Source organism: Euleptes europaea, chromosome 14, assembly GCF_029931775.1.
Source record: "Euleptes europaea isolate rEulEur1 chromosome 14, rEulEur1.hap1, whole genome shotgun sequence".
Taxonomy (NCBI): domain Eukaryota; kingdom Metazoa; phylum Chordata; class Lepidosauria; order Squamata; family Sphaerodactylidae; genus Euleptes; species Euleptes europaea.
The window spans coordinates 26128774-26140377 of NC_079325.1; the positions used below are offsets into that span (position 1 = coordinate 26128774).

General features: G+C 44.4%; 1 protein-coding gene across 1 annotated transcript; it reads right to left on the minus strand.

Annotated features, from left to right (window-relative positions):
• Window positions 1-770: 770 nt before the first annotated feature.
• On the minus strand, window positions 771-2132 carry LOC130486918 (D(1) dopamine receptor-like). The gene has a single exon (XM_056860217.1). The coding sequence runs from the start codon at window positions 2130-2132 to the stop codon at window positions 771-773; it is 1362 nt and encodes a 453-aa protein (XP_056716195.1).
• Between the last annotated feature and the right edge of the window lie 9472 nt (window positions 2133-11604).

Genomic DNA, 11604 nt, shown 5'->3' on the forward strand with positions numbered 1-11604 from the left:
AATAAGGAAATGCATATAAAACAAGTGCAGCTCATAAGCCTAACGTTTTGTGGCTTTTCTGTTATCGGTGCAGCTCCTTTTGCCTTCTGAAGAATACAACATGCTGCCCTAGAGGAATCCAACCATTGGTACCTTTAACCAAGTCATATCTACTCTAACTGGCAACCGCTCTGCAGGGTCTCAGGAAGAAAAAGTTGTTTCCTAACATCCACTACTTTTTAACTGGAGATTGAACCTGAGACCTTATGAGTACAAAGCAACTGCTCTCTTGCTCTCACTCTCTCTGAGCCATGCCTTCCCATGAGTATTTGGCACAGCACTATCTACAACTCAACATCTTGTACAATTTATATGTACCTTCATTTATTAAAAAGTTGAAAATTCAGGGAAGAAGCCTGGATCACCGAGAGGGCAAGACCTCTGCAGCTTCCATCACCACCTCCTGGTGACAATAGCCCTTGGCCCTGTTGACCGTACCAGCTTCCTAAAATTGATATGAATTTGCTTTTACATGGGCCATGCAAATGACTGGCATTCCCTAACTAGTGGCATGTGCACCAGAGGTCTCCGCTCCCTTATTCTCCGTCTAAAGTATATCAAAAAGACAGAGATGATCATCTGCATACCTACTAACAAGATAAATGCTTATCACACTTGGTAATAAGAAAATACAGATTTCCTCTCCTCCCGCCCCTCTTCTCTGCATGCATTCCACAAAACTGATGAAATATGGATGGCCCCAGATAGTTCCCATCCCCTCCCTATCCCTTTCAATCCAACACATGAGAGGTGAAAGGTGTGATCTTCTCCAGTGATAAGTCAGCCTCGCACTCCATATGCACTACAGCAGACAAGACAGCTGCATTTTGGGGAGAGGTTTGGGAGGCCTTGTCCCAAGCAACATCATTGTCCTCCCCTGGGAGGAAGGTTGCGTGGGGGAGAAGGTGTGGGTAACTCAGAGTGACCATGTCTTTCTGACAGGTGCTGTCGTGATGGTACGAGACCAGCTCATTGCTGAAATTCACCGCCTCCACTGCGTTGCTGGGGCAGATTCGGCCACAGCCCAGGAGAGTAGCAAAGGCCTTCCGGAATTCGGCGTTGAAAGCGTAGATGATGGGGTTGAGGGAAGAATTGGCCCAGCCAAACCACACAAAGATGTTGAAGATCGTCTTGCTAACACAGGGCAATTCCCCCAGCGTGTGAAGGTTGGGGTCACAGAATGGTGCCACACAGTTGAGGACAAAAAAAGGAAGCCAGCAGAAGACAAAGACGCCCATTATGACCGAGAGGGTCTTGAGGACCTTGGTTTCTTTTTTAAAGGAATTCTTCAAGGAGACGTCATGGGGGCAGCCATGGGGGCTCTGGCAGCTCTGGGCGTGCTCCACAGCCCTCTCCAAAGAAGAAATCCTCCGTATCTGCCTCTGGGCAATGCGGAATATCCTGGTGTACGTCACTATCATGATAGCGACAGGAATGTAGAAGCTAATTAGGGAGGAAGAAATAGCATAAGCCCTGTTGAGGCTGGAGTCACAGTTTTCTTCAGGGCTCCACGTCATGTTGAGGCCCACGTCACGGGCAGGAAGAAGCTCACCAGCTTTGTGCCACCTCAGTTGGACGGGTATGAACGAGATCAAAACAGAGAGCAGCCAAGCCACCCCAATCATGACAAACGCCACCCGCTGGGTCATTTTCCGCTCATAGCGAAAGGGGCTGGAGATAGCCCAGTAGCGATCCACGCTGATGATGCACAGGTTGAGGATCGACGCCGTGGAGCACATGATGTCAAAGGCTACCCAGACATCGCAGAAGCCACCGAATGGCCAGAAGCCGGCCACCTCGGCGACTGCCTTCCAGGGCATCACCAGCACCGCCACAAAGAGATCAGAAACAGCCAGTGAGAAAACAAAGAAATTGGTGACCTTGGAGCGCAAATGCCTGAATTTGACCACAGACAGGCACACAAGAATATTGCCCAGCAAGGTAGAGAAGATGAGGAGGAACAGCAAAGCGGCCATCACCACTCGCAGGGAAAGCTCAGGGGTGCCCTCCTTCGCCTTGCCTTCCTTTGTGAGGCTATCATTAGTCATGGCCGATGCACCCCCTCCTCTTCCGCGCAGGTAAAGTCCATTCATGGCTACTGGAAGTCCTGAAGAATCTGTGGTGCTTCCCTTGGTGTTAGATCTCTACCAGCCCCATCAGATCCTGCCTCCTTTATTTCTTCACTTGCATCTCAGAAGCAACCACCTCTGACTCCTGACGATCCAGCATCCCAGCAAGATTTCCAGCTACAAGAAGCAGCGTTCCAACCTTTTGTTCCTTTCCAAAATCCCTGCCGACAGCCTGACGTTTCCTCGCACCCACCCCCTTTTTTTCCAGAGTGACACTCGCAGCCAGCCAGTTCTCACCTACAGCACTTTTCTTTTCTTTTTTGAAGAGTGGATTCAGATACAAGCCTCCCTCTCCACTTTTCGGCAGACGAACATCTCGTCTATCGCTTGCTGCAAAATTCTCGTTCCTTTTGTGTTGTCCGGGATGGGACTTGTTTGGAGAAGAATGGGCTTTTGCCACTGTGCCGGCGGGATGCTCGTCTCTACAATTCAGTTCAAGTCGCTCTACTGCTGCTGCTAGTCTGCTGAGAATTGTGCTCAAGTGAGATATTCCGTCTTTCTTTCTCTGTCTGCTCAGAAGTACCACGACCCACAACCAGGTGTACCAAGATGGACAGGCTCACAGAAAACATAGGATAAGAAGTGAGATAATGAGGACTGAAGAGGATTCAAGAGTTTTTAGCTTCACAACTGGTGGGATGCAAATTCTGTTAGGACACGCAAGTCACTTGGAGGCAGCATGGAGTTGTATTCCCAAGATTTCATCACCAGCCCCGCTGAATTACCTTCACTGGGGATATTCCATTCCTTTAAGTGAAACTGGTTTCTTACATGTAAGAGATTCTTCAGTGTTTTATCCTGTTTACTGGAAAACTGAGAATGACACTTTCCTTCCTTGATATTAAGGGACTTGGATCCTGTTGAAGGTGGTTCACTTTTCACTAAATAGCTTTCTTGTGCCTCCACTGTTCGTTAAATAGCCAGAAACTGATGCTGACTTATGGCTCACACCACTCCCCAACTAAACAGCACCCTATAGAAAGTGTATGCAACAAGAACCCAGCGTATATTATGAAAAAGGAAAACAACCTGGACTTTTCAGTGTAATTTGTGTGTGTGTGTGGGGGGGGGGAATTCCACATTACAGCTGAAGGGCTGTAAATACTGTTTCCAGGCAATTCTCCCATTTATATTATAGATGTTAAGTGATCTTGTTATTAATGACTGCTCTAGCATTTTAACAGCCTTTGCACTTCTTCAGTCCTTATAATCTTATGCGACATTTCCCACACACATGTTCATTTCCTGATGATTGCAACACTGAAAGATTGCTTGGATATGTGAATGGGGGCATCATTTCTGACTCTGCATGATTTTCAGCAAGGTTCAAAATTAAGAGGTAAAATGCAGTATATTTTAGGAGCATTTGTTGTTACTGAAACTTTGCAGTAATCATAACTAGCGCTGTTTCTAAAAGATCCAGCTGAGATCAATATGGCCCATGACGCTGGATTTAACACGAAACAGAGTGGGCAAAATGGGCTTCCTACAAAATGTTTGCCCTTGTTAGTGCATTCCCTTTTATCACTAATACATTTTGCTTTCTTCTTTGCAGTGACACACAAAAGTAAGAGGCAAAACACTGCCAATTTAAAAGATTCTAAAGCTCCAAAATAGTGGGGTGTTAGAGTTGTCTGTTCTGGCATAGGAAATTCCTGGAGATTTGGGGGCCACACTGGGGGGAGAGGCAGAGATCTTAGCAAGGTAGAGTCTACCCTCCGAAGCTGCCAGTTCTTGCACTCAACATTCTTGTGCATGAAATGCTTGTTCATTCCAGAGAGGCAGCTGTTAGTTGGCAATAGTGGAATAAGACAGGAGTCTGGTGGCACCTTAACAACTAACAACATTTATTCCAACATAGGCTGTTGTGAGTCAAAGTTCACTTTATCAAATGCATTGGAGTGTCCATCTGATGAAACTCTGATCTAGGAAAGCAATCCAAACCAGTGGCCACCTCTGCATCTTATGGCAATGAATTCCAGCTCATTGTGTAGAACAGAGCTTCTTAAACTTTTTCCACTCGCGACCCCTTTTCACCTGAGAAATCTTTACACAGCCCTGGGTATATAGGTATACAAATCAAACATTTACTGATAATAAATCAATTTTTTCATGACCCCCATATTCATTTACACAGCCCCATATGGGGTCGCAATCCACAGTTTAAGAAGCTTTGGTGTAGAGTAATTCAGAGTCTGTTCTCAAAGTTACTAGTTACTATTCTAGTGATAGAAAGCCTGCATTTTATGCAGAAGCAGCCAACAAACCTAAATAAACTGGCCTAAATATGGGAAAGCTTGCAAGTGAGGAAGACAGTGTTGCGTTAACACATTCAAATGTATGATGCTGCCACGAAGCCATGTTGTGCCAACCCTATAGAAAGCACTCTCCCACTAGCAGGAAAACAGTGACTTTAATCCTTGCTTTGGCAAGTCTTTTAAGAAACAAGCAGCCAAGCTCTACGAAGCCAACGCTCTCCCCTGGAAACCAGCCCCGAGTAAAACATTTCAGCACTATCCTTGCTAATTACCCTGGCCTTTGCTGTAACTCTGCACAGTGACCTTAATATGGGCTTGTAAAGCGTGCCCTTCTTCCAAAGGAAACAGCAGTCCCTCTATTGACAACCCACACGATCCCCACCCCCCAAAGGGCCTTGGCTTAATGATCTCCTTCCCAGGCACAAGTCTCAGCATTCTACCTGCTCGAAAACGAAATAGCCTCGCAGCCGGACCTCTTTCATGACGAAAGCTGTACAGCTTCCTTCCAACCGAGACTTAATGCTTCAGAGCAAGGAGGAGGTGAACTGCTTCTGGAAGGCAGGTTGCTTGATATAATTAGATCTTTGAAGAATATAGTTAGGGCACGACTGTTCTTCGACTGGCCCGGCCATTCCCCATCAGTTATCACATCGAAGGCTTACAATCAAAAAGCACAGAACTACCAAAACTTTGCTTTTGTATTTTTGGGTGAAGAAAAACTTGAAATTTGAGTCTCATTTTAATGCTGGAGAAACAACTGCTGCCTTTGCCATTCACAAAGCAATTTTTCCTCCATCCCAGGAATTTGGAGCATTTGGAAATCTCTTAGGTGTTGCTGGGTGCCAAACCAACCTTTTTGAGCCTGCAGACACATTTAGAACTCAGACATGGCATGGTGGGCGCAGCAACAAAATGGCTGCAGCAGGAGGTGCAAAATGATTGCCATAGCGTGACTTTGGTAACACAGTGCAGATCCTTGTGCTGCGGGGGCAGTTGCTGCCAAAGCAAAATTTTAAAAAATCTGCACTGCCAGTCAAATCTCCCATAGTCAAGAAGCCTTGCTGGGCAAAAGCCCTACTGGCTCTGCCCACTTCCTAAAAACACCTGACGGGCACCATAAAAGGTGTCAACGGGCATCATGGTGCCCATTGGGGACCCCTAACCTAAACAAATCCAGTTTAGACTACAGTACATCCCCACTTTCCATTTTAAGACTACAGCAGTAGATTTTGGCCTTGCCACCGTAACACACCATGAAGCAGCTTATTCTCTTCCCCCTCCCTTTGTACTGAATATCCACCCTGAAGAATCTTTTGAGAACTCAAAAGTTTACGCACAGTTTTGTGATATTTTGGTTGGTCCTGTTAAAAAGCAATTACGCAAACAATGTTTTGGGGATTTGTCTGCAGATTAAGGAAACTAACTGCAGCTTTTAAATCAGCCCATCACTGATGTTTAGATATTTATAGCATGATTTCCTCCTAATGAGGGCACACAGCAGCTTACAACTTTCTCTCCGCCTCCATTTTACCTTTCCAACCACTGCCCGCTGAGGTGGGTTAGGCAAAGAGAGGGGCTGGCCCAAGTTACCCTCCATAGCAGAGTATAATACAGGCATAATTTCTAAGATCCGTCTACATATTCTGCCCCCACAGCCATCTTGGGTCTAACAGCTTTTTCAGTATTTTGAAGCACCACAAAAACCGATGGTGATTTCTATACAGACTTTCCGTCTTTCGAGGAAACATACAGGTTTAGTGTTGAGAGAGGTAAAAGTTCAGACAAGCAAAAGAAATAAGGCTCATTATCATTCCCTCAGGCTGCTCGAGTGAAATGATGTCATAGTCAAATTGCAACCTAAGTTTAATTATAGCCCGCTTGGATGAAATTCTCCTGGCAGCTACACAAAACAAAGCAGTTGGCTCTCCGAGAAGAAAGTTCCATGTAACCATGTCTATTTGCCTGTGGAATCTCACACGCTGATAGCTTAAAATTTGAAAAACTAAGCTGTCACTCAAAACAAAATCAAGATTCCAGCCCTCAGTGATATGAAACGGAGCCTTGTTTACTTCCGTGAGGGCTCCTTCTGTTCTGGGATCAAAGGCATCTTGTAGATTGCGGGTTTTACCATCACGTGCCCAGGGAGGTAGGACTAAAGCTTCACTTCCTGTCCTCCTGGGCGGGAAAACCTCCCAATCCCAGTTTTCGGACTCGCCGAGCTAAAGGAGACAGGTAAGTGCAAGGAACAACAAACACTACAGCAAAATAAGTGATACGAATAAGAACAGGAATAGAAAGTGAAACAACCATTTAAAATGTTAACAATGATCTCCTTTGGACGCAAGATGGCGGCAAGGGAGAATGAACATGCATAGCAGGAATTCATATCCTGAAAGGACCGAACTATCTAACAAACTCTGCAAACGTCTGGAGGTTAGAAAGACTCTTGGGAGGGCAAAAAGGGACAGTAAAGTCAAGGGAAAATTCTTTGAAAAGCCTTCCTCTAACGGGGCTGACTGCAGACGCTGCCTCCCTTTACAAAGGCAGGACGGAAACTGGGATTGGGAGGTTTTCCCGCCCAGGAGGTCAGGAAGTGAAGCTTTAGTCCTGCCTCCCTGGTCACGTGATGGTAAAACCCAGTCTACAAGATGCCTGAAGAGCCCAGAACGAGAACAGCCAAGAAGTGTCTGCAAGTGGCAAAAACACATAGGACTGTATGACTACTTTCCCCATAAAACCAGAAAGACTTCATATCTTATAGCTACTAACTAGGAAAAACCAGTATCTTATAGCTACTAACTAGGAGAAACTGCACTGAACTAGTGAGAATTGCTTGTAAGCAAGCAAAAATAAGACTAGGCTATAAGTCATGTTTTCTTCCCCAGGCATTAAGCCATCACCCATTTTTTTTAAATTAAACTACACAAGTCTCTTATCCATACTTTTCATATACCATTGTTGCATACCTCAATAGTGAAAAATCCAAATCCATGCCAATTAAGAATAATAGGTTTGCCAATATTTGAAGCACATTTTGATATAAAAGTCTGGATGGGAAGAAAACCCCTATTGGCTGCATTTTTACACAATGCGATGGGGACCGTGCTTACACTTCATCAAGTATTCCATTCACCACCATTACCTTATTTAAAATTGCAATGCTTATTTAATTTCTCTCTCATATCCGAGAAAATGTTCCTTATGTAAATTGCCCTCCTTCAACAATTGTGTCTGTTTCCTTTTCTTCAATTCTCTTGATTACATTCCCACTTGGTGCCAGAGCATGAAAATTACAGGCCACTTCAAACAAAGCATGAGCTATTCAGCATTAACTGTTGAATACCTCCTCCAACTCTCCAGAGCAGCAAATATTTTAGATGCAGAAGCAGTAGGGATATACTCAGTAACACCTCTGCCTCTTGCACGGAGGACTGAAAGATACTGAATGTTCAAAATAACAGCAGAAACCTTTGGCATTTGAGTACCAAGGATACAGGATGCTGAGCTAAGGAAAGAAAATACTTAATCCTTTATTAACTCTTTTGGAATCAAATCACAGCTATGAGAATCAGGAGAAACAGCTGTCTAAAATGCACAATAACATGATCTCTAGGAACTAGCATACCTATAGGGCTGTATGGCAAATGTGGTATGGGTGGATAATTCAGTTTACTGTGATTTTTAAGTTTCTAGCCCTTATGGCTGCTAAGATACACTTGAAAGCATGTAGAAAATTCTTGTAGAAATTTCACAGGTTAGAGAGGTTGTTACATACATTGCCAGTGGATGGGAATGAGGCTTCAACATCCATACCCCTCCTGTGACTAACCAACCAATAAGATATTATACAAGTTAACAAATGTGGGAGAATTGAGCAAATTTACATTTTCCTTCTTATTGTGCATAATCACATTTCAGAATCCAGGTTCTTTTAGTGCAGAATTTGGATTGCTTACACACAGAACTTTTTTTTAAATGGTACTGTACACACAGCCCAACATACAACAACCAGCACCACATTGCTGAATTGATGGTACTTCCTGCTAACAGCACCAACTAGCATGTACTTAGCCAACAGAGGTGACATTTACCTCTGGAGAGGATGTGCATGTTGAAGGCAGAACTGAAATAGCAGTGGTAATAACACAGAATTAATATGTGACAGGAGAGGGACTCCAGTTGATCCTAGATAGATAGGCAGTGCTGGACTGTAAGAGCACATGAAGTTGCCATATAGTTAGACCAATGGTCCAGCTAGCCCAGGGCTATCTGCTGTGCCTGTCTGAAAAGCCTGTTACATTGAAGCATAACCCAGGAGTTTTATTCACAAACTGGACATGCTATGCCACAGAACTGGTACGCAGATCAGACACAAATGAAGCTTCTTTGCTCAGCAACATAAGCATGACTTGTTTTACCTCCTCTAAGGAATCCATTTGGCTCTTATCTTACACATATTCCAGTTAGACCAGGGGTGGGGAACGTCAGGCCAGGGGGGCCTTTAAGGCCCGCGAAATCATTTGGTCTGGCCCTTCGTGGGTCCTGGCAGATCTCTAGCACAGAAGAATCTAAGACTGGCGATCCGCCCCCTCCCGTGGACAGGAATAGCCTGTATTCAAGGCAGATGTGAGTTTGTTTTGCCAAGAAAAGGAACCTTCCCCTCCCCTTTAGCCATGGAGCTGCTAGGACTGCCCAAGAAACTGTGTTAACCCTTTCCCACCCGGGCCATGGAGAAACTTATTGGTCGGCTAATTTTTAAGTTGATAATTTTGTATGGCCCGCGAATGATGTTATAAATATCCAATTGGCCCTTGGGTGAAAAAAGGTTCCCCACCCTGAGTTAGACCAAGGAGAGGGAGTGGGGCTGCTGGAAAGGCATTCACAGATGCAGCCGGTCCAATGCAAAGGCAGTGCTGTTATCAACTTCCTAACCATTTGCACTGTACCTAAACCTGGAAGAAAATTTCTACAGTTCATAGTAAGGATCATATTCCTATAGTGCAATCTGCAGTTCCAGGAATTTTAAAATTTTAAATTTTTAAACAGAACACAGAATGCTGAACAAAAAAAATCAGTTATTCCAGATACCTACATGCATACGGGTGAAAAAACAAGCAAAACCCATAATTAGTGATATTAGTATTTTCAACTAAATGCTGGAGGAAAACAATATAAGATGGACTCGACAAACCCTTTCATTCAATGTCACCCAGTCCAATGCAGATCCTGTGATTCTCAGCATAACCTTTGTTCAGTGGTCAGACAACGCCTCCTTCCTTTCTCACCAGCAAAGACAAGCTTGGCTCCTATCCACTTTATGCAAAACAGCAGAATAGCTAGATAAAAGAGCTCTCAAAAAGAAGATTGTAGAATTTTCTGACAAATTATCAGCAGAGACGATATAGGGCCCTCTGGTGCAGACAGTGGAGATTGCATCATTTAAGCACTAGACATGCCGTGCTCCCAAACCAAGGTGGAACTCAAAACATACTTCGGCCTTGGGAGAGGAAAAGATGCCCTTACATTGAGACTCAAGGTGCTATAGTGGCTAGAGTGTTGGACCAAGACTGATGAGACTCAGGTGCAAATCTTCACTTGGCTATAATCAGTGGGCAGCTCAACTCTCAGTGCAAACTGCCTCACAGGGTTGCTGTGAGGATGAAAAGGAAGAGGGAAGAAAAATGCATGTTGTACTAGTTTCTAAGAAGGGCAGAATAAAAACAGTGAGGGAATAAGAGACAGGAAGATGGACAGGAAGATGCTAGTTTCAAAGCAATGTATCTTTGAAGGCAGAGCTGACTACTGGCATAGACAGCAACAGAGAAAACTAGAAGCTTAAAGTCTTTTCTCCCCTTTATTTCATCATTGGTAAAAAATACAGTGATTACTTTTCCTTCTCTCATCTGCTTACTAAACCAAAGTAACACAACGCCATTAAAATCGTTTCACACAATCCTGTTTGCAGCCTGCCTCCATCACAAGGCCACACAATGTGTCATATTGACAGCAAGCCCAAGAAGTGTCTTGTGGGGAAACAGCAAAGTATCCGTTCCAATGTAGTGGGCTGAAAGTAAAAACTTCACTGGTTTCCCCACTCCCAAATTCAGGCTCCAATGTCATCCTCGATAAAACATTCAAAGCTTTCCTCCACTTTGCGAACAAAGTTCAGTGGAACAGCAGATACCGTAAGGCCATTATTTCTAACAGCACACACCCTGTCACAGAGCAGGCTGCAGGTTTACTAACAGCCACTACTTACTACACGTTCTCGCTATAGGCTGGCACCCAGTTCAAGTGCATGGAATGGTACCTCTCCACGAAGGACACTTGCACTGAGTGCTCAGCTCCTCCCCAAGCAGTGACTCTGGCCATGCAGAAAAGTAGCTGCCCTCGAGACAGAGCAGGCCTGTGTTTTCTCACATGCGGTTAAGTGGTGAGAAAGGTGACCTCCAAAGGGGAAAAACAATTGCACGCTTCTTCAGATGCATAAAAACCATCTCATTCTTTTTTGTCCATCAGGTTCGTTCATTGCTTTTCGAGCTGCTGGGAAAGTGACACTCCCCAAGGGAGATGCTACAGGAGTGGGGGAAACTCAGTTCAAATCTATCGTTTTTAAAGGTTTTCCAACACATACAAGAAAAGAGCCTTGTGGAGGATACAAAGCCACCATCTGTTTTCTTCTGGTTCAAATGCTCGCCCTAAATCCTCTGCGGCTATTAAGGCGAGCGTTCCACTGAACCAGGACACAACATTACTTACTCTTCCTCCAGTTAAACCAAGAAGCACTTTTAAAACATCAGAAGACTTTTATCATCTTTAAGCAGCAACAAAAAATGCAACACCTTCATGTCAAAATCCTTTGCAGGTCCCTTTAAGGCTATGCTAGTATTGGGGAAAGGTTTTATTCTGTGCTGGCTGATGCTACCCCTTCATGGGAACAGCAACAGGAAATAAGTCTCCTACAATAAAACTGTCATACACCTAAATTGTCCACAACCGTGCAAACACAGATAAGGAAGAATAGAAAGACCATCAACATGTGTAAGCTTGTTGCCAAAAAGCTGGCTGCCAGACACAGTGTCTGTACTGTGCACCAAATGATTTGTACAACCACACAACACAGGTGCACACCACAGCAATAGCACCCCTGCTGTGTTTCTAGTTCTCCCAAATGGTTG

Coding starts and splice junctions, on each gene's coding strand:
- LOC130486918 (XM_056860217.1), bottom strand. CDS start 2,132: ATGAATGGACTTTACCTGCGCGGAAGAGGAGGGGGTGCATCGGCCATG.